Source organism: Ostrinia nubilalis, chromosome 17 (assembly GCF_963855985.1).
Source record: "Ostrinia nubilalis chromosome 17, ilOstNubi1.1, whole genome shotgun sequence".
Classification (NCBI taxonomy): Eukaryota; Metazoa; Arthropoda; class Insecta; order Lepidoptera; family Crambidae; genus Ostrinia; species Ostrinia nubilalis.
Genome location: NC_087104.1, coordinates 5,466,189 through 5,493,254, shown reverse-complemented (window position 1 = coordinate 5,493,254; position 27,066 = coordinate 5,466,189). Strand labels below are relative to the sequence as shown.

Below are 27,066 nucleotides of genomic sequence, written 5' to 3'. Positions count from 1 at the left end.
CGCCAATTATTTTAAGCGCCATTTTATGCGAAGAAATATATTTTGGGCAAATAATATAGACCCAAAGAGGTGGGACTTAACTCGAAAGTATAAATGACAAAAATGCTACAATTCTGTGGGAATAACTTGGTAGGGTTCAGTTAGATGAATTAAAATTTAGTAATATTAATTAAATTTGAATGAAAAAGTATTCGATAAAATATGATAAAAAAAATAATCTTAAAACCATGGTCACCGTAAACTATGAGTAAATGCTACTTGAAAGTTCCAAAAGTGTTACGGAACATAAAAGCATTTCAATGTTTGTAACGAATGGCATAAAACTACGAAAACGATACTTCAATCTATGATTTATTGATACCTACATACCTACTTCGCACTTAGTTGCATTTCGTTGCTTTCAGTAGGTAAATGAAAAAACATAGAAGCGAATAAAAGTTTGAAGTAGTGAACCGTTATTAGCACATCTGCGGTTCCGTGTACACGAAACTAACTCAACTCTCAGAGTATGACATAGGGTACTGTGTTTATTCTTGGTTTCCTTAGGCTTTAGGATATTGTAATATTATATCAATGATCTTTTAAACTGCGATCTCCAACCCGCCTGCCAAGCGTGGGGATTATGGCAAAACCCTCCACTATAGTGGAGGATGCTCCAACCGTGGACCGTAAAGGGCTGTTGATGATGATGATGGTAACAACTATCAGTCAGACATAATCAGATGCTACGGTCAGTTAAAACTACGTCAGACACATGGCGGCTCGTAAAGTCTGATCTCATTTACTATCTTCTAAAATTAATTAAAATTGAAATGGTTTCATTGTTGATTGTTTAATCAACAGCCTATTTTATGACTTCCCGTTCACTTTTCTCCTTACAAATCTGAAATACGCTGTATGTACCCGATAAGCCAGGGTGTGGAATTTTCAGGAATTACTACCCTGGGGCAATTCCCGAGGGATGATCCGGGCATTTCCAAAGAGCTTACGAAACCCTTATCCTGTTATCTCCACCCTGTATTTTATTTCACTGATACAAGCCTTGGTCCCTGAAGCTGTGTAGGTACGAGTATTTGAGGCATAACCGTTTTGACATAAAATGTAACTTAGAAGATTTATTTTCTATAGGAGAGGATCTGCAAAAATATTTATAAAGAGAATTAGTATTATTTAGATAATACTTTCTGTTTTTATAATGTTTTCTCTCTTTTTTGCAGAAGTGGCTAAATTATTCGCCAGTCAATTTTACTTATGCACTAAATGTTGAACTGACTGAATAGTCAATTCGTAGCATGTGTCGTAGCACTCGTAGTAAATTCCGTAGCTTCCGTAGTATCGTAGTTCGTAGCGCGTCCCTACGCTACGACAGCTACGATTCACTACTCTACGATCGAGCCCAAGCTTTCTATAACTGTAAAAATACTCGTAGTAAGATGCAACAAAATGTAGACCTATCTACGAGTACATTATAACTCTATACATCCTTAAATTAGACGACCCCCAGTTGCCCCAAATCTATTCAAATCTTCGAGCCCGGTAAACTTTTGCTGACGTCACTGACGTTGCATTCGTTCGACCCCCTAATCTATTTTATCCACTTTTAGATGTAACCCACACACAGCTCCCCAAAAACTCATATGTGAAATAACTCACAAATTATTTGTGAATGTGTGTGGATAAGAAAATGTATCCTCATCATCATCATCATTTCAGCCACAGGACGTCCACTGCTGAACATAGGCCTCCCCCAATGACTTCCACATCGCACGGTTGGTAGCGGCCTGCATCCAGCGCCTTCCCGCTACCTTTATCAGGTCATCGGTCCACCTTGTGGGTGGACGTCCCACGCTGCGTTTTCCGGTACGTGGCCTCCATTCCAGAACCTTGCTGCCCCATCGGCCGTCAGTCTTGGTCCCTGAAGCTGTGTAGGTACGGTAATGTATCCTCAACAAAGTGTAATAGAGTTCTAAAATTAATAACACATAGCGCGTCACCATGTTAATAAATTCATCTTGATACAAACCAGTTCAATATCAGGAGCGTAGGCGCCGCTTTATTAAATCCATGTGCGGCAAAATGAATTTATTCATAAGAAAAAAATATGCAAATGGGAAATCATTTTATGGAAACGAAATTTATTTATGGGTAAAATATTTAATAAAATTGGAAAACATTCAAAGAACTCTTGTATAATAACTCCAATACATTTTTTTTATTACTCGGCAAAAACGCAATTAATAATTCTTAGGTTGTTTTTGCAGCGTGTTGAGCCCTACTATAGACAGAAGTTATAGCGCAGTTAATTAAGAAAATGACACTGTCATGTCTCTCACACTTACAAAATTGCCTTTTGGCGAAGGGAAGGAACGTCGAAAACTTTAAACACCCTGTCTTATTATCTTACACGCTTATATTTGATCTACTTAGATTAATTTAACAGTAAAAACATGCCTCTATCTGTCTACTCGTACAAATTCAAGTGATAATTTCTTCCTCCAGGAACAAAGATTACCCACATCTTTTTAATTTGGGGAAGTTGTATATTGTCATCGTAAACTAAAGCGCCCTTTTAAATACTCGTTTCCCAGGATTAAACTTAATCAACTTCATTAAACCTAAACCGAGTTTATGACGAGCTCTGCTGACTTATGTTTTATAACCAAATGTCCCTTTACTCCTGTTACGCGAGTTATATGACCCATACAGGCCACATTCAAACATTGTAAGTAATATTAAAGTGGTTAATATGCTAATCCGTTGTTTAATGAAGATAAACGTATAGTTACTAACGGAATAGTGCCGTTTCATGTCTGGAAAGACACTTTTGAGTAGAGGTAAGTACCTACCTACAATCACACTAACATTATAAAGGCGAAAGTTTGTGAGTGTGTATGTTTGTTACTTTTTCGCGCAAAAACGAATGAACGGATTTTAATGAAACTACAGTATAATTGTTTATAACTCAGAGTAACACATAGGCTATAATTTTTGACGATCTGTGACAAACTGAATTTCACGCGGATGAAGCCGCGGGCTAAAGCTACAGCTAGTTATACATATTATTTACTTTTACTGTTAGGTATTTATCAAATCAATCAAAAGGCTAAGTGCGATATGATTGCCCTGCTAAGCTAACTGCTTCTCTACAGAAGTACTCGTAGGTAAAGTTATTCTACACATGTTACAGCATGCGATATTGAAAAATTCTAACCTAATCTGGCCAGGTCTAATGAAAACATCCATTATTCCAAAAGGCCCGCGCCCAGAACCTCGGGAATAAATATCTACTTATTGTCTACTTTAGGGCAATCTATCGTTAGTGAGCTCTCCGGAAAGATTGGGCGATACATCGGTCTGCGGGTAGTTTCAGATTGAGGTTCAAGGCTAACATTCGACAGCACATTAGATTACACATTTTCGTTGCAAAATAGAATCTATTACGACTGCATAGATGCCAATGTTTAGCATGATGTTCTGTTGATGTACCTACCTAAGCATTAGGCTGATGGAGTATCTAATACTGATTTATGTGAAGGTTGATTTCATAAATGATTGTATGAGCTAAAGCTAATCTTATAAAGTGATCATAATACTTTACTTTGGACATGAGATGGGATGGTGGGTTCGGTTTATGACTATGGCACTGAGTACGCAGTTTTAACGTGTTCTTTCAAATTCTATAGATAGTTATAGTAGGTATGTAGGCCCTTTTCAGAGCCCCAGAATAATGTACTTCTTTAAATATTGTAACTCCTACTCGATGAAATCGACACTAAATACGGTGACTTTCATCAGAAATTAAGCAAAAGAGGCTCTTTCCGAGTTAGCAAGCTTTAAATTTCCCATGAGTCCGGGAACTGCTGATTAGTTTGGTAGGTATACTCTACTACATAGATAGATCTACATTTCAACGCTTTACTTATGCATTATCCACCATCGCCTAACGACTCCAATTATAAAGAAATGTTTATACCTAAATCACCTTGTACAAGTCCCAAAAAGCCCACAGGTAGTAACTTGAATAAAACCAAGATTCCAGTGGCAAATCTGATTTATTGTGAAACAAATTTGACTATTTGTAGGGGCCGTCTAAAACTTACATACCGCGATTCAACCTATACAGACAGCGTCATCTATTGGTAACTTAATACACTACCTACAATATGAAGCTTAACACACTTACTCCGAACAGGTTAAGCTACTGTATACAATCTTACGATTACCTACGTTGATTCAAATAGGTTCAACTTATTTGGGTAAGATTAATAAGGACTTATTCCGCCACCCAACAGGTCACTGAAATCATTTCAAATGTCTTTTTTTATAAAACCCCATTTAAACCCAGAATCGCTTACTCTTGAAGTAATCTGTGAACTTTCATTGCAATAGTATTTCAGTAGCATAGCAAGTAAATCGCAAGCACGGGGATCTAAATAAAGCACATAAAAACATGTGTTTTTCAGTGCAGAAAAGCTTCTAATTTCCCGCGTCGAAGGGGTAATTGGGGCAACTGTGAGGGTAGGTAATTACTGCACTGGTGGCACGCTCAATCTAGACATTCGCTTTTGTCATGTTCCTATGTGGCTGCTGTTCTTTTTTATAACATTGTGAGAAACAAAACTCACAACCCTGGCTAAGGCTGAGTTGCACCATCTTACATTAACTTTAACAAACGTCAAAAATCTGTCAAATTCCATACAAAAAACACCGGTTATCATCAAAGTTATGGTCTATTTTGGTGGTGCAACTCAGCCTAAGTTTAACTACCTTAAAGCTTATGGTCTTATCTTTTACGTGTTACTAGATGGCTACTAAATCGAAATTACGCCCCCGCACCCAATACAGATTCATTTCTTATTTATAGCACTACCTTCTAATTTACACTACTAACGCAGACAAATAGGACAAAATTCAAAATAGAAACGCCTACCAATGGAGTTAACTTGCACAAAATGTGCCACGTTCATTGTTCTCAATTAGCGTCTGTTTCAACAATTCAAAACTGTATCCCGTCACGTAGCTAGGTGCCGGGCCTACATTAATCTCCACCACAGCTCGGGGATAAAAGCTTGGACACCGAAAATCCATTACGTGCTGGATACCTTGGTACCTACAGCAACGAACGACACGTTGCTTGGACCGACACGACCCGGGCCCCGATTGCGCTAATTTGTAATGTATCCAACACCCCACCTTCATTGGTGCGCGTTTCTTCTTTAATCCACACTCCAATTTCATGCCATCTGATATGCAATTCGGTATCGCGGTAAAGTTCACGCGCAAACAAGAAGGACTTTCCATTAAAAGTCCGAACACCTTATTTTTTCACTAAAACAGCACATGTTCGTGAAGCGTTTGACTTGCGTTTGAGAAAAAGTAGCTTTCTTTCAGCTTTTACATAGAGAAGCAGTTCGACACCTTCAGGTTCAATTGTCGTATAAACCATTTTGGCCAAATTGAGTTATATATGTCACCGTAAAATTGTGAATTCCGTCAGATTATAATCTGACGTAGTTAAATTACAATCTAACCTAACCTAACCTACTGTTAGTTTACAATCTAACGCGTTATATTATAAACTGACAGAGTTCACAATTTCACGTTGACATATATACCATTTTAATCAGAATTTTTTTCTCTATCGATCTGTATATTCGATATATGTATTGAAATTCGCTAAAAAAATGTTTATACGCCCCAAAAAACTATAGCCTAAAAGATAAATAAATACCTTATAAACGATGTAAAAACCGAATGCTTGTATTTGGTATTTTTGCTAAGATGTATCAACCATACATTTTTTTAAGCCAGGATGTAAAACTCTCTCGTAATTGAAAATGGTTTTTACGCCCAAAGACATATGGCCAGATATTTGGATCCAACGTCGTAAGTCCACGTATTCAATATGGTAATTATCTGTTTCATATTCATATTCATTTGTTTATTGCATCACATATGTATGTATGGACAGTAAGTAAGTTTTTCTTAATTAAAAAGTTAAATAAAGTTGATTGTTTCTACTTTTAAAGATAATAACTAGATAGGTAGGTATATAAGGTTGCTTTCCAGGTCCAGTACATTCATGAATTGATCTCGACTAAATGTGATGAATTCAAGACTTTTAAACAAAGAAAACAAGCCATAGTGTGCTCATGAAGGCTATTTATACCCTTTTGATATGCTCTGTAATAATTTATTACTTTACAAGAACTATTAGGGATGATGACTAGGTAATGAAATCGAAATTCTATTTAGTCCGTCAGACAGATAATTAGAAAATATTACTCATATTTTTTTTCCATAATCGAATAATTACAGTGTTATATTGAGTTAAAATGTAGCGTGACGTCACTTTTGAGTAAAAATTCTACTCTAGCGTGACGTATCGCGCCATTTCAACTCGATGTAGCACTGTTATTATTTAATTATGAAAGAAAATAAAAAATATGAGTCTAATATTTTCTAATTATCTGTCTGACGGACAAATAATTGAAATTTTGTCATCTAGCCTTTACTTTTAGCTGTAATTTAAATTTGGGTTTCTTGTAAAGATATAAATTCCTTAGAGAAATTCTCAAAAAATTACAAATCCTTCTCCTGAGCATTCTGGGGCTCTTCTCTTTATGCAAAATTTATCATAACCAAACGAATTCAATATGCGTCAGCAGAGAACCAGGAAAGCTGTCTTAATGTTTTGCTGTAATTGTATTTTTTTGTTCAAAATGTATGGTGATTAGTTTTGTTTAAAATTATTAGTTTTGCCATAATTTTCCTGCAAAATTGTAAAAAAAAACAATAAACTTGTTATTTTTCGTATGCAAGCAAATTTATTATTTCTACCTCAACCAAATATAGTTTTTACACTGTTAAATATCTTTGTGCAAATTCTCTAAACAACAAAAGCCTGGAAATAGTAAACAATACATTATTTACATGTATAGTTTTAATAATACATTTGAATAAATCACTTTATCAATGGGTATATAAACCAAAAAAATTACATCTAATGGTCTTTAAGCCATCAATTTCAGTCTCGTGTTTACTAAAAAATCAAATACGACGTAAAGAGTTATTTTTAGGTCCAATATAATGGGTCGTATAAACCACCGAGTGCCTTTTTTAAGGACGTAACTCCAAGCTAACTTTAAAACTACTGAAGATACCCATTTTTTAAATATCTAGACTTTTTCATCGCAAGAATTGAAAAATGTTTTCTCTTGGTCATTTTTTTATAACTTTTCAAATAAAAAAGTTACGATTTTTTTATTAAAAAAAAAAAGTTTTTTGGCTCTCCTGAAAAGTAGGGTTTTGGTTTATACGACAATTGAACCTGAAGGTATCGAGTTGTATTTCTAGTCCAGTAGAATTAGCTTTTAAATCGGAAATAATTCCTACAAAAGATTTTATTGTTTTAATGGCTTCGTTGGTTGCCCATTAAGACTCTCCTAAGTTTTCGACTTCGACGGAGTTGTGCTTAAGTGGTGGGGGGCCCCGAAAGGGGCATTTTTTCGGTTTTCCGGTTATACCGCGTAAAGGACTTACCCTATCAAAAAGTGGTCTTCATGACGGTTGAAGGGCACTTAATTATTTTTGTGTTGAATAGCTCATACATTGAGGAAGGCTATAGGATATATACAATCACTCTACGACTAATAGAGGCGAAGCAGTAAAGAAAAATGTTGCAAGCACGGGAAATAGTATTTAAACTATTTTCACTCGTACGAAGTTGATTTTGTGGCGTCGAACCTTGGACCAGGCATATGGCTAAGCAATGAAATCGTACAGGAGGGTACAAGGAAGAGGGGCAGCCACATTAGGTAACACAGAGTCGTTCAGGAGAGTGCCAGGAAGAGGTGCAGCAACCGCAGTTAAGGAACGGCTGGGACGAACAAGGATAAGCGAATCAAACTCGTGAGCCTTGTTAGGGTTACACTGGTTAAGGCGACCCTTTACAAGGCTTGGAAGCATGTGGGTAACAAGCCATTGGACGTGGAGAGGGTCATTAATTATACGTATATTTTCTACTTTGCCGAACTTTAGCGAGAGGACGGTTTGTCCAAAACATATGAATTTGGTCTTATTCAATGCAGGATTAAGTGCCCTTTAACCGTCATGAAGACCACTTTTCGATAGGGTAAGTCCTTTACGCGGTATAACCGGAAAACCGAAAAAACGCCCCTTTCGGGGGCCCCCACCACCAGTGGCGGGGCAAGACCTAAATTTGATGTGGGCAAGACAGATTTCGCGAGGCCTTGTTCTGTGGCGACCTGAAGACGGATTTTATGAAATAATAAAAAAAAACGGGTCAATGGTCTATTCATTGACAGTTTCTGATTTCTTGATTCAGTGATTATTTTTAAAGGAATTTTGCGCCAAAGAATAATGTTTGTCACTTAAAACCGTGTTGTTGCTTAATTATGGCTGAATTTGTTTGGAAAAAAAAAATTTTAACTACATTGTTTAGCTATCAATAATTTATATTTAGTAGTATTTAAAAGTTGAATTTGACATGTGAGCAAAATTTTTGATGCGCGAGGCCCCTTGTTCCGCGAGGCCGTAGGCGGTGGCCCATGTCGCCTACGCCTTACGCCGCCACTGCCCACCACTTAAGCACAACTCCGTCGAAGTCGAAAACTTAGGAGAGTCTTAATGGGCAACCAATGAAGCCATTAAAGCAAAAAAATCTTTTGTAGGAATTATTTCCGATTTAATCAATTTTTGTGTTTAATTCTACTGGCCTATTCGTTTTCGTTTGAACTATTTACTTAGCTGTCAAAGCGTCAACAGCTGACTTTCGTTCGTCGTCCAGTCGCGTTGTAGTTGAAAATATTTAACGCAATCGGGGCACTAAAAGCAAAAGCTCACAGGACTTGCGATCACGCGCTTTAGAAATCTAAGGCCTGAAAGATTACCAGTTTACCACGAATGTCGTTCGTAAATGTATATTTTATTTGCCAAAGATTTTTACATTCATGACTGTTGAAGAAAAATTTGCTATGGCAGTCATAATATTTGGCCTAATAGTTATCTAACGTTCGAGCTGAGTAAAGAACAATGTCGGGTCAGATCCAAGAAACGCGGGTTCGATCCCCGCTGTGCCGCTCGACTATTCTGGTGTAGTCACTCATAACACAAGCATAATATTTAGCTTACCACGAGGGGTTAACGGAACTATCAGTCAGTAAAGGTGCCACTGCGTTTAATTTGATGTGCCTTTATTGAAAATAAGTTGATTATGTGTTCATGTAGGGACTGTTCTAAAGGCGGCTACGTCTGAAGTAATAAACCGGCGCGAAATGTCTTCGTCGGCTTACAACGGCTTACAAATTGATCCCAAACATTCCAGATTGGCTACGCCAGACAAATTGATTAAGATAAACTGGGAAGAGCTTGAATTGTATAATTTTACATGATTTAAATCACTATTATGAAAACAAGTGTGTATTAATTTTAAATGTAGGGTTCAGGTCCTGACACCTTATTTGATTTCTAATAAATTGATGATAATAAAAAATATTTATTTTTTATATTACTAAGTTAATTACGTCTTCATGAAAGGTGTTTTAAAAAAAACAAGATATCTATTAAAAGTTTCTTTAATTTCAAGTCTTTAACATCGAACAGATAACATTTTGTACCCGCAATAATAAATAGATAACAACAGTGCATTCAGATAAGTAAAAGTTAAACCAATCTTTTCAGCAATTCGCATACAAATTACACATATATTTCAAAAACATAGTAAGGAAATACTGAGTCTTTACATAAATCATTTTTTCTATTGCACTTGAAGCAACCTGCAATTTTATCTACATACTCATTCGTCGACATATACACGCACACTTACATACTCACAGTATTAAAGCTATTTACAAACATAATCTACTTGCTAATTTATTGTATTGTAAGTTTATTCATTCTCAAAACACTTGCAAGTACCATATTGGATACTGGTTACATGGCTCTCAATATTTAGTTCGATAATTAGAATCTTCTTAGGTGATGTTAATTTGGTTCAACGAAGTTTAACACGCAATTTGTACAAATATTCAAAACTGGAAATTATTAAAATTTTATTGATTTCAATAGAGAAAGTCTTTTTCGCGATTTTACTGTCTCACAAGTGTCAGAAAATGTAAGTGAGGATGCGCGTAAGCTCAGATGCAGACGTCATAAAACAAAGCATTTTGGTTTTTCTTTAATTTTTTTTTTTTTGTTTTAACTCGGGTAAAGGCGCGCGCGCACGTTTGACTTTTGTCAGCGTGACGATATCTCTCTATTTTTCTCTTCATAAAGTGTAAAAGAGAAAGATATACCGTCACGGTGACAAAAAGGTGCAAAAAGTCACCCTTGAGCGCATAGCCTAACATCAAGTAATTTCCGCACAATGTTGGCGTTATTGCCTTCGGTAATTCACATTTAACTGCTCTGCACCGTAACGTCTGCATCGGAACCTACATTTCTCTTTTTTCTTTCTTTCTTTAGAAGTTCCTTCTTTGGCGAGGAACGTAGGGCATCTTTTTCTGGAAAGGCATTCCGCGCGGTTTGTCCAGTTTCTTCGGCCCTGCAGTGATTTCGGCATTCAACAGGTTCTCTAAAGTTTGCTGAATGGAAAATTAATTTGGTCAGTGAATGTTAGCCTTAAGTCTATAAGCTACTGTGTTTTTAGCAAATAAACATTTTGAATTTGAATTAAAATAATCATGTGTAACTGTTTATCAGTTTATGTCTTAACATTACATATTTAGTTTACTCCTAATTGTTTTACTTTTGTGTCCTGTTTGTGGACGTTAATGCACCTTTAATTGTAAAGTAACTTTTCATAATATGGTACATACAGGGTGGAAACGATAAGTGATCTCACTCGATAATTTCTAAACCATACAAGATATCGAAAAACTGGTTACTGACCCTGAAAGTGCTTTACGAACTCTTTCAAACGGTACCAATAACAGGTTACAGAATAAACTGGAAGTATCTGAAAATTCAATGTTTCCAGCTTCCATACTAAATGTATGCCAACCACACAATATTAAGTGTAATTTTTTAAAATTAAATAATGAACCTAAAAAAAACTCGTAAATTGCATTTTTATTTAAAATTATTCAAGGAAAAAATTAGTTTTAGGCTTTACTTGCTATAAAGTGTTGTATCAAGTATCAAGAGATGAGTGCCATGACTGTGGTAGTACTAAATGTATGGGGGATGGAAACATTGGATTTTTGGATAGATCCATTTTATTCTGTAACTTAATATTGATACCGTTGGATAGAGCTCGTGAAGCACTTTTAGGATCAGTAACCAGTTTTACGACACCTTCTGTAGTTTTTAATATTATGAGGCTGTACCAAATGTATGGAAGCCGGAAACATTGAATTTTCGGATAGATCCAGTTTATTCTGTAACCTGTTATTGGTGCCGTTTGAAAGAGCTCGTAAAGCACTTTCAGGATCAGGAACCAGTTTTTCGATATCTTGTATGGTTTAGAAATAATCGAGTGAGATCACTTATCGTTTCCACCCTGTATAGCGGACACTTGATTTTAATTACAATTTTAATAGTACACAGAAATGATGTTATACAGGATGTTAGGTAAATGAGTATATGAGCCGACACTAGCCCATGTTAAAATATGCATTTAAATGGTATGGTGAAGTCAGAAATTTGATATCATCATTTAAATTTTTTAAATGTTCATACAAAATAAAATATATAAAATCAGATTTTCATGGAAATTAAAATAATTAAAATGATGATATCAATTTTCTGACTTTACCATACCATTTATATGCATATGTTAACATGGGCTAGTGTCAGCTCATATACCCATTTACCTAACATTCTGTATAGTATGGATTTTGCATGAAACTGATTAGCAGTATTAATTACTTCAGTTAATAAAAGTAGTTACCTGTGTATCAATAAGTCGGCGATCCTTCAATTCTTTCTCAATAGTTTCAAACTCCTTCTGCAAGTCCTTGTCACCTTTCTTCTCCACTGCTGCTCTTACTCTTGATATCTGCAATTGTATTTTATTTATTATTGTACAAATAATAAAGTATCTTACTAATATCTTACTAATATTATAAATGCGAAAGTTTGTATGGATGTCTGGATGTCAACATGTTTGTTACTCTTTCACGCAAAAACTACTGAACGGATTTTGATGAAACTTTACAGTATTATTCTTTATAACCCATAATAACTTTCATGCGGGTGAAGCCGCGGGCAAAAGCTAGTATGGAATAATGAGTCTACAGCACCATGTGTATTAGAAGATATATTACCATGTGCGTTAGTTTGTTATCATCAGAAATAGATTAGTCTAGTTTTATCTAGCATGTTTATTGTTTACATTTAATAATCTATACTAATATTATAAATGCGAAAGTAACTCTGTATGTCTGTCTCGCTTTCACGCCTAAACCACTGAACCGATTTTGATGACATTTGGCATAGAGATTGTTTGAGTCCCGGGAAAGGGCATAGAATAGTTATTATCCCGGTTTTTGAAACAGGGACGCGCGCGATAAAGTTTTTCTGTAACAGACAAAATTCGGAAAGCTAGTGTTGATATAAATAGTCATAAACTTGATTCGTGGGTAATTGAAGAGTTAAGCCCGGTTTCCACCAAGGTGAAGCGGAGAAGTGTCAGGCAGGAATTTGATAGCGCGGAGCAGAGCTGTGCGGAGCGGAGAAGAGATGTGGAAATAATGAAATCTCATTGGTTATCCAAAACACTTCTCCACTCCGCTACGCCTTGGTGTAAACCAGGCCTTAACATGTCAAATGACGTCATCGCGTCATAAGGTACAAATAAAGCCACCAAGGTTACAGAAAAATGAGGAAAAAACCATTTATATTCCCTATTATCACTACATAGTATAAAACTAAATCGCTTTTCGCTGTCTCTGTCCCTATGTATGCTTAGATCTTTAAAACTACGCAACGGATTTTGATGCGGTTTTTTTTAATAGATAGTGATTCAACAGGAAGGTTTATGTAATACTTAGCACCCGCGCGAAGCCGGCGCGGGTCGCTAGTTTATTATACATTTTGAATAGTTCACTTACTGTCTCTTCGAAGAAGGTGTGTTTGTCCTTTTCTTCAGGAATGTCGATGTCTAAAACGGTCCTTAGCACCGGGAGAGCATCGTCTACACGCCCCATGTCTGCCAGCGCCATTGCCTGTATGAGAAACTTTATTGAAATATTTCCTTCACACAATACAAACCACATTTCGGGCTACATTGTATCATCATAGTCTGATCGCCGAGCACGTAGAATTTTGTCCAATGACCCCAAGCTACCCATCCTTATCGCTCGCGCGTAATTATGTTGCTGTCGCGCTTGCACACTCACTGCGGGCGCCCGTCGCACAGTCACGAGAGAACGGGCTTTAGTGACTGAGTTTCTTGCGATGCTTCTTCTCAGCACTGGCCCATTTATTGTCCCGAAGCACTGGTAGGGTTAATACTGGGACATGTAAAAGCCTATTTGCAAAAATAAATGAGTTTTATGAGCTTTTTTGTTATTTAGATCTGATAAGACACTATTTTGCATCGAAAATGGTGAACCAGATTAATACAAAACAGTGTTTTTATATTAACTTGCAGTATCAAGCAATGCCAAATAAAACGCGAACCAGTAGCAGAAAGTTGCGTACTGATAGCGCCGGTTTGACATGATACTATCCACATTCTTACGATTATGATATTTATTATGATATTTAATTCCTAGTATGACTAGTGTTAACAAATTAGCGCACGCTCTGAGTGGGGAAGGCGCTCTTCAGCACACCCGGCTAAAGAGGAATGACATACCGAGCCTACATAAAAGATTTACCACCTGACATCAAGAGTCGTGTGAAATGAATTTTCACACAAGTATGGCTCTCAAAGAATAACATAATCTGAGGAATCAACCAAAGAAACACATCACTTCTTTGGTTGATTGCTCAGATTATGTTTATTGTTGAAAAACAGATTGCCATGAAGCAGAATCAACAAAAAAAAATAAAAAGTAGGTACATTATGACTAGTTTTGCAAAAATCCAATTAGAAAATCTGCACTGAGGCTCTTTAATACATTTTGATTTTTTTCTTGTTTCTCTTCTCTTATATGGGTCTCTACACATAGAGGAGAAGTATCTTACCTTAATATTCCTAACTGTGACGTAATGTTTCTTCTGTGTTGATATTGACTCTAGTGCTATATGAGGAGCCCCTTGTTTCAATGCCAGTGCTGTAAAAAAACCAGAATCATATTAAAATAATGCAGTAAAACTTCACACATCTACTCAAGTAAAATTAATTATTAAAATTAATACCTGCAAAGAAAGTACAAGCTCTTCTAACTGGGGCTGTGCCTGCGTCAGTCATCTCTGTCCACAAATTGGAAGCGTATTCCATACTTTTTGGTGTGTTCTGGAAATAAACAATCATGACAAGAAAAGTAAACATGCATAGAATTTAGAGTAAAAGATCATACTAAGGTATAGGTAATAATATAATAGGCTTTACTCGGACAATGCCTGGGTTATGGGAGTGACACGGGAGGGAGTTTTTGAGACATAAAACATCAGCAAGACTTCTGATATGCTTCAGATTTGTAGGCTCTGTCATGTCATAATATGTCAATGTCACACCTCCTCAGGCACTGACTAAGTTAAGTGCTAGAGATACTAAAAATATCTTCTCTCTCTGTAGCATTTTCTAATTATTTCTTACAAAACTTACTTGTTTGTAACACGCTGCTAAAATCAAAACTACAGGATACTTGGGGAATTTAATCATATTCATTTGTGCCTCTTTGGCTCTTTCGAAAACTCTGTACATCTCGTCATACATTTCATGGCAGTAGAGCAAGTCAAGCAAAATGTGGTACGTCATTACTTGGTCGAAGAAACCTTTGTTGTCAGGGTCCTCAAAGCACTGAAAAGAAAGACATCATTAAAAAGACTGTATAAATAAATAGTATAATGTAAAAAAATTGGTTATTTGCTTAAGTTCTCAAAAATTTGAACTCATTTAGGTGTTGTAATAATTTTAAAGCCTGAAATTTCACAGGTACCTTCAAAGCCTCATTGGGAGCATCCAAAAAATGGTACATTCGCATCACTACAGGACCAAAAACAAATGAACCAAACCTAAATTCTGATTTGTTGGTGTTGAACCTGAAAGAAAGTCACACTTTGTACATGGCCATACATTAAAAGAAGTAATTGTAAAACATTTGTTTCAATTTGTAGAACATACTTTTTGATCATATCCATAACGAGTTCAAGATCTGCAGGTTCCGCTATATGTACCATATTTTTTAAGTCTTCAGTGAAAACCATGTTTTTAGGATCCTGAACAAACTCAATCATCTTCGTCCGAAACTTATCAGAAAAATTTGAAAATTGCTCCTTGATTCTCTTTCTCGATTGGAGGTAACCATCAATCCCAAGTGCGGTTTGTGAATATAAATGTTGCACTGTGAATTTAATACACAATAATTAACAAATTTAATAAAAGAACAAAATCTTGAGAGGTTAGAGAGAGACATACCTTGCGTTACATACAATGTTCGAAATGGAATACATAACCGAAAATTGTTATGAAATGCATTTTTTAACACAATTTTAGCGAACATAGTCATTTTCCTTCAATTAAATAAAATTTTTAGCAAAGTCCGAAGAATAGCGCCGATTAAATTTGAGGTTAGATTTTAAACATTGTCAAATTTTGAATTTAGTGATGTGCTTTTGGATTTGGAAAAATATTTCGTGTATGATTTATTACGATTAATCAATTGAATGATCACATTGGGAACTTACATCGTATACACTACGTATTGTGGCTTTTTCAATAATGAGTCATTATTAATGACTATTTAAATGGAGAAGGCATCATAATTATTATTACCCTCTTTTTTTCATTTAAAATGGAAAGTGACCATATGTTGGTCATAAATAACAAGCTGATTTAAGGCAATTTCTTCTACTTTATTTCTATTTTTCTTTAGTTAACTATTATTCAAGATTTTCTTCAGGGTGCAAGAAAGTGATCATCATTTGCAAAAAAAGCATGCCGCCGTCTCCTTACTTGTCTGCTCGAAGTCTACCGCTAATGCTAATGCCACTAATCTTTAATCTGTGGTGAATGATGACATATTCATTGTCTGTCATGGTTGTCGTTGTCTGTCAGAAAATAATTTACAAATCTTTGAAAACCCACAAAAAAAATACAAAAGTGTGTGCTTATCCATTTAATTTACTGATTTGTATTTCTTTTGATTACTACTAAAATCTCCTGAAATAGTAATCAATAGAAATATGTGAATACAAATTAATAACTTGTTGTGTAATAAAAAACAAAAACCTTCTTGAACTTGCTAATAATATTGTCTTTTATTCATAATATTAGACAATATTAATTAGCGCGTACTGTGATTATCTTATATTTATACTTATTCAGTTATATAAGACCTTATTTAATGTATTGACAACATTTTCTTCAGAGCCTACTTTCGCGCCTTCATAAATCTTTCGAAAGAGCTCGTGGATATTTGTTAAAAAATCTCATTTACTACTATCATTTATGATACTTGAAGTGGACACAATGTTTGATCCTAGTATTCGTTATTAGTATGATTGAGTTTCTTCCAAAATTATTTCATTATTTCAATTCTATTAAACCTCCATCAAGACGATTTTAGTGTTCTGTAATAAACATTTTCATTGTGCGTTTAATGTCCCATGATTTGTGTATAATTTCAGCTCTTATTGGCACAATCTTGGATATATTTGTTTATTGAATAATTCAAAACTAGGATGAGTAAAATGATGCTACCTACTACTACCAATATTAATAACTGTTACTTACTAATGATTCACAACACATACAATAAGTGTGTATCATTGGCATTTTGTTTGAGGAATTTGTTCTAATGTGTTTTTACAACTTTTTTCTAGCAAGATGACACATAAGTCCATACTATTAAAAACAAATACCATGGATGGTTCAGTAAAGTGATGTGGCTTCCACTTTAAATGGGACATGTTCAATACTTAAATCCATCAGTGGAAATATGAAGATGTGAATGATTGCATAAAAACTCATAACCTTGGAACAGAATACTGATAATTAATTGGATGGGTGGAAATGTAATCAATGATATAGTAACAATATTTTATAGATGTCACCAAAGTCACATTCATGAGAGTTGCATAAGCCATCAATCTTCTATAAAACAAATCAACAACTATCATGAAAGTGACCTGAAACTGCTTTACAATATACATGTTCATGAAAAAAATGATATTTCATTAAATAGTTTAATGTAGCTTACAAACTTTGAAATTTAGCCATTTGTACTAATTTCTTTTTATCTCTTTACAGATTAATAAATCCTCATAGTACCTATATTAAATAAGTATAACAAGTTTGAATTTGAAGTTGTAGAATGGCAGACAACAGGTATCCAAAAAACAAATCAACCAGAAGAATTGGAAGTGGAGATCTAAAATCAAGCTCACGGAAAAGGAGGCATGAAGAACATAAAGAAACCAAACGGCGTTCGGATTGTAAGACTCCACCTCTACCGTCGAAAGTTTCAAGCCTAGATGAACTTATAAAACAAAGACAAAATCTTAAAGAAGAATTAAAAAGAATTTCTAAAAATAAACTTGAAGAGAATACAATGCACGACAGTATAACGAATTCTTTCAAATCCAATGGAAATCATCCTGATGCTAACGACAACCATAATGCTAAAAAAAATAGAAAAACAATTAAACCGTTGCCAGAACAAGAAGAAGACTATACCCATTTAGATTCTGAAGATGAAGAAAATATTATAGAACAGAGGAGAAGACAGAGAAAGCAACTTTTAGAGAAATTAAACCTTCAGTCAGAGACTGAGAATGTGTGTTTAAACAAAACTGCAGAGCCTGAAGAAATAGTTCAAATCAAAACTCCTTGTGAAGAATCACCTTCACCAGACAAACCAAGTTCTGCTAAAGAAACAACTGATATGTTTTCAGAAAAGGACTTTGTTCCCAATAAAGTCCCAGATTCAGTAACACAGGACAATAGCAATTCACAATTGAGTGACAATTGGGATGATCCAGAAGGTTACTACAACGTAAGAATTGGCGATATCATAGACAATAATAAATATGTAGTGAAAAGTATTCTAGGACAAGGTGTATTTGCTAATGTCATTCTAGCTCAAGACATCAAGAACAATAAATCTGAAGTGGCTATTAAAATAATGCGAAATAATGATTTAATGTACAAAACTGGCCTAAAAGAACTAGCCATGTTGAGAAAGATTAATGATGCTGATCCTGAGAATAAATACCATTGTGTAAGATTGCTCAAGAATTTCATGCACAAAGGGCACCTTTGCCTAGTGTTTGAACCCCTTTATATGGATTTAAGGCATGTTATTAAAAAGTATGGGAGACACCGTGGTCTAAATATGAAAGCTGTTATGAGCTATAGCAGACAGCTGCTTCTAGCTTTGAGACATTTAAAAAAAGTTGGTATCATCCATGCTGATGTAAAACCTGACAACATCCTTGTAAATGAGAAAAAGAATATATTGAAGTTATGTGACTTTGGTTCAGCAATGATAGTTGGATATAATGAATCAACTCCTTATTTAGTCTCCAGGTTTTACAGAGCCCCAGAAATCATATTGGGTATTCCATTCAAGCATAGTGTGGATGTGTGGTCTGCTGCTTGCACGATATATGAAATGACCACTGGAAAAATTATGTTCACTGGAAGTTCTAACAACAAAATGTTGAAATGCTTTATGGACCTAAAAGGAAAAATCCCTGGAAAAATGATTCAGAAAGGGAAATTTAAGGATCAACATTTCAATTACAATAATAACTTCCTTCTACACAAAAAAGATGAAGCTACAGGAAGGGAAAAATTTGTTGAACTATTCACTATCAATGTTTCCCGAGACCTTCTACAAGAACTGAAGAAAACGCATAAAAGTGCATATGCAGATGACGAAAAGAAATTGATTCAACTCAAGGATTTCTTAGACAAGATGTTAGGACTGGATTATCATCAAAGAATGACTGTCACAGATTGTCTAAACCACCCATTTATACAAGAACCACTAGTAACATGACATCATCAAGGTGACTCAATAAAAAAATAGTAACATAAGATGTTTTTCATTTTGTTCTACCATTAATTTAAACTTGTAATGGACTACGAACTTAAAAAGGTCATGATATTATGAACAATTTCAACAGATAGATCCAAGTTTTCTAGAATAGGTTTCTTGCCAATGTCCTTTCGACCAAGGTAGTTATTATAAATTGGGGGTGGTTATTATTTTTAAAAATGAAACAAAGTTCTAATAGAAGAGTACTTTATTAGTTGCCTATGAGACAAAACAACAAAAAATATGTAATACGCCATCAACCAAAATATCACTTAGGTTTCACATGACCACTACATACATGTGAAGTATCACAATATAAAAGGAGGAAAATTGACATGTTCGTCACCGGCTAAATACGGAATTGTAGTCCGATTCATTTGACCAATTGACATAGCATGGTGATCATATTGAACCATAAAACCTTCGACATACAGTTTAAAATGCAACTAGCATTTGTAAGGGATAAAATATATTTCCTTATGGAAACTTCAACTTTCCGTTACCTCTATCTAAAATGATGGTGCCTGACCAGGATTACCATGAGGTTAGATTCCTAGATGTTTACTCTCTTCTAAATAATATGTAGGTAACACATAATTTGTAATAATGGACGGGAAACAGCCGGCCGGCTGCTATCAATTATGTATTTGGAGTAACTTTCCAATAGATAATTTCACCACGGAACAAAATTAAATTTTCCTTCGTTATTTAAAAAAAAACATTACATTTTTCCAAGTGAAATTCATTCTTCAAATAAAAGCAGATAGCAAACATCAAGGAATCTGACCTGAAATTAAGTTTTTTGACATAAAAGTATTTACAAATTACTGACAATAAATTAAAACTTTTCAAATGGCAACCCTTCAAAACATTTTGCAAGCATATCCAAAACTGATTTGTTACAATAAATCAATTATTTGAAATTAAACACCAGGCTGACCTACTACAACCTTTCAGATTATTTTTACAAATAAAGAAAATATAAAATCAACAACAAAACATTACAATAAGTAAATATCATCACAGTACAATAAAATAATATATAAAAAAACCGATTAGTGTAAATCACACAATGTTTCATAGCACTCTAATAGCCGACTTTAATATTTACAAATAATCCATCTGTAGCACTCACTTCGGTAGCAAACTACACAAATATCCACCCTCTATAAATACTTAATACTTCAAATTGAGGCAGAATACTGTATATTTCAACATGAAGCCGAAGTCTTAAGACATTCATTCATTTATAAAAGGGACACAAAAATTCAAATACGACGCATCGTAAAATACACTCAATTGCTTTTAATTTGATAAAATTATTGAGATATGTGACATTCAATGAGGTAGGAAAAAGATATGACCAAATTGATTAAAACGATTGCAACACAATTTGGCAAAATGTATTCCTACACAAGTAGGTAACTAAATATTTAGTGATACTTTACCAAACTAAAATTACTTCATTAATGTCAAATTACCAACCCAATAAAATTATCATGTAAGTACCCTAAGATTTTAAAAAGGTGCTACAGAATAATTAACAATCTACCAAGTTATTCTATAACGTACATTCTATTCAAAATGTACACAATCTCCTGCTAGTACGAGTCTTCCGCACATCCTATTTTTACATTTAATCGTTTTCAGCCACAGCCGTATTGTAACGGTTTAAAAAAATCTATTGTCCGTGAAGTGCACGCTCGATATAAGGCTTAATAAACAATTTCAAAAATATAATTCGATTTCGAAGATAGAGAAAGTTATTTTCTTTCTTTGTTTCTTGGACCACCTTAAGATGTCGGGTTACTGGATGCCAATATTTAATCTTTTAATGATGACATAATTTTAAAGATTTTAGAATGTGGTGTTATTTTGAAATTGCTTATGCTTTATTAAAGCATGCCCTAAAGATTTATGATCAAAGGCTACTCTTCACAGAGGAAATGTTAATTGCTGCAAACTGCTTTCAAGTCTCGATTATCGCCGAAATCCCTTCAACCCGGCTCCATTAAGCGCTTTCGGTGAGAAAAAAGTATAATTCTGATGTCCCAACAAAGTTCCCAAACGATTAGGTGTAGTGGAAATTTCGATAATAATCCCATTATTTGTATTAACAATAACATAATCACAAATCCCTAAATAGAACAAACCTTATATACAATTTAAGTAGCATTTATATAGCTAATATAATCTAATGTCAGATTTATGGATGGATCCATTACATAGACTTAAAGCAGAAATGGGATGTAAAGCAGTCTCAAGAAATTCGATTTGATCACTGGCTCTGTCTATCACAAAACTAACCGGTAGATTACTGCGACAAGAGATTACAATGTTTCAGTTCTACTGAGATTCTCTGAAAAGGAAATCAGGTATCAAATAACACTAATATTCTTATGTTAACTCGTTATAGTATCACTATACTATAGTAATGTTTCTTTGGATGTTTATACGTGGTTGTACCGGGCGGGTTATGTGGGCGGCGCCTGGGTGTGGAAGCCGGGGGCTAGGTCTATGGACTGGCCTGAGGCGATGGAGTCGGGGCTTTGGAGAGAGGCGCTGTACACTGGATTCATGGGCGTGGTGCCCCCGGCTTCGAATAGCGTGCTGTCGTATACACTGTTGCTCTGCTGGAACAAACAACTTTACTGTAGTTATGTTCTGAACGAATAAGGATATTTCGAGTTTCTGGCCCCGACTTCACCCTTCATACCTACTCAAGTATAATAAGTATTGACTCCCAACGATGAATCAATCATGCTCAAGTACTTATGACTATCGACACTAAAATAACGCAGGTGTAGCTTATCCAATTACAAAGTCTTTGATTATGCTAAAGTATGCTTAGCTACATCTTCATCATCAAGTCTTTTAGTTTCGACTACAGGAATACGACCATCTCTCTATTTAAAATAATATTATGCTGTATAACACAGTTTTGTATAGAGCCAACCAATTTTAATTGGAGTTAAGTAGTAGTAAGACTTACCTGATAGATGTAGTCAGAATCGGTCTTCAAGGAGCTGAAGCTTTGCTGGTGCGGCAGAGACACCTGGTCGTCGTCCATAGGCTCGTCCATCTGAGCCTTGTACGAGAACATGATGCTCGGCTGAGATACACTGGAATTCATACAAGAAAACGGTTACAAATGAAGGTTGTGGTTATAGCGCTCACCAGTTGGTGCCACTGTAGAGTAGGTAAGGTCACTGTTACTGTGTGGGTGTGCTTGTGGCGAAGACAGTGGCGCCAACTGTGTGCTTACCATGAGTTTAAGTTAGTTGTGCTCGCTAGCGACTGCGTAAAAATTACATTATAATGTATATGACAGATTGTATAGCGCCCCTAGCGGCTACTTTCAAGAACTAAAATCTTCATAGATTTTTTTGACGCACTCGCTAGCGAGCACATCAAACGTTAACTCATGGTAAGCAGCACACTGGTGAGCGCTGAAGCCGAGGAGGACTATCGTATCGCATGTGCACTAACCTAACCAGTCTGGCGCCACTGTAGAGTAGGGACATGTCAATCGCTAATGGTGACTGTGACTGAGACTGTGTAGCCCTCATTTCATTACATCGCATCAAGGATTTCAGATATTCAGAGCAATAAGGTTCATAATTATTAGTAAGAAGCTTAAAATCCAATTCAAACTAAAGAATAGATGGCCTGTAAAGTAGACCAATGACAATCTATTGTATCTACAATAGATGTTGATCTTTCCATATTACAGACCATAGTCTTCTCTTGGCGGAACATTGACGACACACAATTCCACACATAAAATACGCACGCATAATGTTAGGCGTCACACCACTTTCTCTAATTTTACGACCCATAAAATTGGAGGGACAATATTCATCTGGCGTAGCATAGTAAATACCCCAACTTAAGAAAATGAATCTGCGTTATGCAGACGATTTTATTATAAACCACAAAATTACCCAACACGCGAGAATACAAAATCTCTCATAATGGTAATGTTCGTGCATGTTGTTTATGTATTTTAAGAGGAAGTGTTCGCATAAACTCAAGTACGAATCACGATGTATGCGGGGAGGTCAAGGATGGAACAACACCATAAAAATACCGTTTTACTTTGCCAAGTCTAATTATTGTCCATCTTTTAAATACATCTGTCATTGTTGAGCGTAACAAACATGCATATTTATGAGCTAAATTGTGCCTCCATCCAATCAGAATTCATTAACATGTTACGGTACACGGACCAAAATAGTAAAAACGCAAATATTTATCATAAAAGTCATGAATGCGTGATAAGTGGAGCATGTTTTTAAGAGATCGCTTGAGGCTTGAAACTGTAAAGTCATCTATAGATGTATTCAATATCTTTGAAGTCAAGTACCTGTCTATCAATCGTAATAACATTAAAAGTAGGTAAAGTGCCTACACAAGTTCATCTTAACTTTTTAGATAAAACGCTAAAACTGTCAAGATATTTAGCTCATTACATAACGTTCTTACGAAACTATTGTCGTAACGAAAATCCCAGGAACATAAAACAAAATTGACCAATTGCATCCCGCATTATGTGACTGTGTTGAGTTGAGAAAGGTAATTCATGCCAAGGTCGTTTCAAATCTTAATCCAAGTTCTGAATAGTTTCAATGTCGCGTTATAATGCTATCAACAAAAAACATGACAATAGAAACTTAACTCTTGACTAGGACAAGTAATAAAATATGCATTCTGTTAACTGAGACATTCGACAAGACCCTACTTACAATATTATTTGACTACCTACAAAAAGTTCTCATTGCATAAAAATTGAAGCTAACAAAACTAAAATACATTTAAACTAGGAAAGAGCTTTCCTGCTTTAATTCATTGTGCCATTGTCAACTTGATCAAACGAAAGCGTTTTTTTATTTCCTTTGCCCGACTTTCACTAGCGGTCACGTACCTGAAAAACTCGCTGAGAAAAGTGTGGTACACAAGCGGCGTGTACAACGAGAAGTAGAGCCATGTAGTCACGTCCACGATGCAGAGGCCGGACTGCATGGAGCCCCAGGCCAGTAGGCCTGCGCCAACCGCCTGGGTCGTGTCCAGAAGCGCCAGTAGCAACACGTACAGGTAGAACGATAGTTTGGCTGGAATAAACACTGCACGTTACCAGTCGTACTGCCCGTTTTTGTGGATATGCCTTGTTGTAGCTCACGATTTCGGTATTACGCGGACGTCTGTCGGGTTTGACACTTCGCAACACTTTTCTATACTATTACACAAATCAAATCTTCAGCCATTATTGTCGGCCGTTTGGTGAAGTGGTTCGTAACGAACTAACATGCTAGAGGTCGCGAGTTCGATTCCCGCACAGTACAAAATTAGTCTCATGGTTTATGGATCATAACATCATATTCGCACTATGGGACACCCTTTTTTCCGTCGGGAAATGCCGCTGAGCACGGCCAGTGGGTTATGTGGGGCTCTCATCGCCTAAGGGCGGGACCTACCCACTAAAACCCGACAGTATCCTCCATCCATAGCTATGGGACACCCAACCTGCCGTTGCCAAACGTATCATTTAGCCTGATGCATCGTACGATTTCACTGAACATTATGGCGACAATGTTGCGGGACAATTTTAACCAGGGACATGAGGAAATAAGTGCCATGCCACTAATTTTGCGGTCGTGTATGCGACGATGCGATGTCACATCAGTTTATTATACCAATGAGCGTTCCAGTTCTTTGAACTTTCATTCAAACAATTTATGCCAATTATCTTCACTAAAAAGATTACAGTCCATTTAGTATGAAGTTGATTACAATTTGTCACAAATAACAAAGTAGGAAGCATGTATTCTACAAGGTCACAAGTTACGGATATAACGTCCAACTTCAAGATAAGACTAAGTTATGTCTGAACTAAGTCACAATGCCCTACAAAAGGATTTCTGCTCATAAACTTACTTGATTTACACCTTGCAATTCCTGGTAATAATGGGCTAGCAATACTTATCACAAAAGGTCAAAAACCCAACGATAACATTGAAAACATTAACCAAGACAATAAATTGCATAATTTATTGTATCTGACCAATAACAATTCAAAAGGAAGTAACAGCCTTAGTTACTTAATCACATTTTGTTTATACATTGCACATAACGCAGCAATGCAAAGCAATAATACAGTGCATACAATTATTACATTTTAATTAACTGTTTCAGATACCAAAACAACTCTTATTACAGTCCATAATAATAAGATATCACATTATTCTTGTGTTGCAAAACGCCTAATGTTATTATAATGAACAATTAGCATTGTCTTATTTATGTACCATGAAAATACTTGCTATAAAATTAGCATTTTATTTATTAGCAAACAGATAATGCTGTTAAGTAACTTTTGTTATCACCAATACTAATATTAAGTGTTTAATTAAGCCAATATTTTATTAATAAAGATATAGTAATGATTAAAACTTACTCGGTAAAGCCAAATAGTCCCGAAGTGGTATCCATGGCAGCAACAATATGAGGAAGTAAATGAGAGCGAAGACTAGAGACGATGTGAACCAGAATAACATTCCACCGTGTCCGAACAGGTTGTAGTCCCTGTTATCAATGTGGAACATGTCATCCGGCATGACAATCTCTAATGTGCCTTGAGTGATGGTGAAAGCAAGGGATATGAGCGACGTTGCCAGGAGAACATATCTGATGCTGCTTTGGCTGTCCAAGTGTCCTGATAAAGGAAAATGGAGCATATTAATAAATGATACACTGTATTAAATGGTTGTAAATTGAATGCATAACAAATTGTAAATTGACACAGATTATAGCTGTTTCAGAACTTCATGGTGGGAAAATTGTTTAGTTTGACTCATAAATAATTAATTTTACTAAATACTAATTAATAATTAATTTTATTAAATAATAGTATACTTTTCAGTAATCGCTTAGTACAAATGCACTTAACTTTTGAAGCTAGGTTTAACACATCAATGCCATTAATTTTGTGAGACAAAACACAAGACATATAATCTTACAACAAATCGATAGCAAAAATGATGTGATGAAGATCATCTTACGTACCAAAAGCCAACCCAAATATGACGACACTCATTTCTGTGGCCAACAGAAAGAATCTCACTGTCACCCACAGGATCTTGTCCACCAGGCCTCCCAGCGGCATCGCCGCGTTCACCGTCATGGACACAGCACATCGCACCAGGCTTATGATCACATTTCCCCACACCAAAGTGTAGAATGTCAGAAATATAGGACTACTTGTAGCACGCAGTTTCAACTGAGCCTTATTAAATCTTACCACTAAGAAAAGCACAAACAACGCATTCGGTATCAATATTATCAAATCCCAAATCCGAACCCTGAAAAGAGAAGCTTTCGTCACATAAAACAGAACAACAACATAAATAACATGAAAACCAAAAAGGCAAATTGTTACCTTGAATTATTTATCTCGTAGTATAAAACATATTTACAAAATGTGTCCTCTTTCACAGGGGGGAAATCTGATCCGTTCATGCTAAACATTCTTCTTGGTCAATCGTTTTTCTGTGTTACGAAAGCTAAAGCCTTCGAGCTCTGTGGTGGTAACGAAGCATTACTTGCTTGTCTCAATGATGATAGCAGGAATGTCCATCACCTTAATTCTACCATAATAAAATGGACACCAGATGACCTGTCTTATTAATAATATTGTATGAAAGATAATTAAATTAGTAATGTCGACACTGAATTTAATTCAATTTTATTGAGATGCAGCAGAAAGACGACATGACATTATTTTGTACGTACTTTTACTCTATGGCCTACAAACGTCAAATTATTTTGCTGACCAACCATAGACAACGCCACTAGTGTAGGACGACTTTACTAATCGACTAAAAGATCTCGGAAA

The 27,066-nt window shown here is 35.5% G+C and overlaps 3 protein-coding genes across 11 annotated transcripts; 1 reads left to right on the top strand and 2 right to left on the bottom strand.

Annotated features, from left to right (window-relative positions):
* Positions 1–10,344: 10,344 nt before the first annotated feature.
* Positions 10,345–15,740, bottom strand: LOC135079681 (pentatricopeptide repeat-containing protein 2, mitochondrial-like). The gene is made up of 9 exons (XM_063974293.1): positions 15,551–15,740; positions 15,257–15,476; positions 15,072–15,174; positions 14,738–14,932; positions 14,329–14,425; positions 14,155–14,243; positions 13,074–13,187; positions 11,912–12,019; positions 10,345–10,604 (listed from the first exon to the last, which is right to left on the bottom strand). Exons 1-9 carry the CDS (start codon positions 15,639–15,641, stop codon positions 10,482–10,484), a joined length of 1,140 nt encoding a protein of 379 aa, XP_063830363.1. The 5' UTR covers positions 15,642–15,740; the 3' UTR covers positions 10,345–10,481.
* A 416-nt stretch (positions 15,741–16,156) lies between these two features.
* On the top strand, positions 16,157–19,174 carry LOC135079928 (serine/threonine-protein kinase PRP4 homolog). 6 transcript variants are annotated; one of them, XM_063974563.1, is made up of 3 exons: positions 16,157–16,234; positions 16,957–17,148; positions 17,384–19,174. In XM_063974563.1, the coding sequence occupies exon 3, from the start codon at positions 17,448–17,450 to the stop codon at positions 19,134–19,136; it is 1,689 nt and encodes a 562-aa protein (XP_063830633.1). In that variant the 5' UTR covers positions 16,157–16,234; positions 16,957–17,148; positions 17,384–17,447; the 3' UTR covers positions 19,137–19,174. The 6 variants fall into 6 exon arrangements, with proteins under 6 accessions (XP_063830633.1, XP_063830635.1, XP_063830637.1 ...); XM_063974564.1 differs by having other exon boundaries at positions 16,175–16,234; positions 16,961–17,148; XM_063974565.1 differs by lacking the exon at positions 16,957–17,148.
* A 191-nt stretch (positions 19,175–19,365) lies between these two features.
* LOC135079927 (transmembrane protein adipocyte-associated 1 homolog) lies at positions 19,366–26,967 on the bottom strand. Of its 4 annotated transcripts, none has more exons than XM_063974557.1 (6): positions 26,611–26,967; positions 26,238–26,533; positions 25,630–25,887; positions 24,100–24,298; positions 22,168–22,297; positions 19,366–21,808 (listed from the first exon to the last, which is right to left on the bottom strand). In XM_063974557.1, the coding sequence occupies exons 1-6, from the start codon at positions 26,697–26,699 to the stop codon at positions 21,650–21,652; spliced, it is 1,131 nt and encodes a 376-aa protein (XP_063830627.1). In that variant the 5' UTR covers positions 26,700–26,967; the 3' UTR covers positions 19,366–21,649. The 4 variants fall into 4 exon arrangements, with proteins under 4 accessions (XP_063830627.1, XP_063830628.1, XP_063830629.1 ...); XM_063974558.1 differs by having other exon boundaries at positions 19,366–21,805; XM_063974559.1 differs by having other exon boundaries at positions 24,100–24,286.
* Positions 26,968–27,066: the final 99 nt, after the last annotated feature.

Excerpts from the sequence above, each read along its gene's own strand:
- LOC135079681 (XM_063974293.1), bottom strand. The coding sequence starts at position 15,641 with ATGACTATGTTCGCTAAAATTGTGTTAAAAAATGCATTTCATAACAAT. Across the intron at positions 15,477-15,550 it reads AACATTGTATGTAACGCAAG|TGCAACATTTATATTCACAA; the intron begins GTATGTCTCTCT and ends TTAAATTCACAG. Across the intron at positions 12,020-13,073 it reads ACACCTTCTTCGAAGAGACA|ATATCAAGAGTAAGAGCAGC; the intron begins GTAAGTGAACTA and ends ATACAATTGCAG.
- LOC135079928 (XM_063974565.1), top strand. The coding sequence starts at position 17,448 with ATGGCAGACAACAGGTATCCAAAAAACAAATCAACCAGAAGAATTGGA.
- LOC135079927 (XM_063974557.1), bottom strand. The coding sequence starts at position 26,699 with ATGTTTAGCATGAACGGATCAGATTTCCCCCCTGTGAAAGAGGACACA. Across the intron at positions 25,888-26,237 it reads CATATTTGGGTTGGCTTTTG|GACACTTGGACAGCCAAAGC; the intron begins GTACGTAAGATG and ends TTCCTTTATCAG. Across the intron at positions 21,809-22,167 it reads ATTCTGACTACATCTATCAG|CAGAGCAACAGTGTATACGA; the intron begins GTAAGTCTTACT and ends TGTTTGTTCCAG.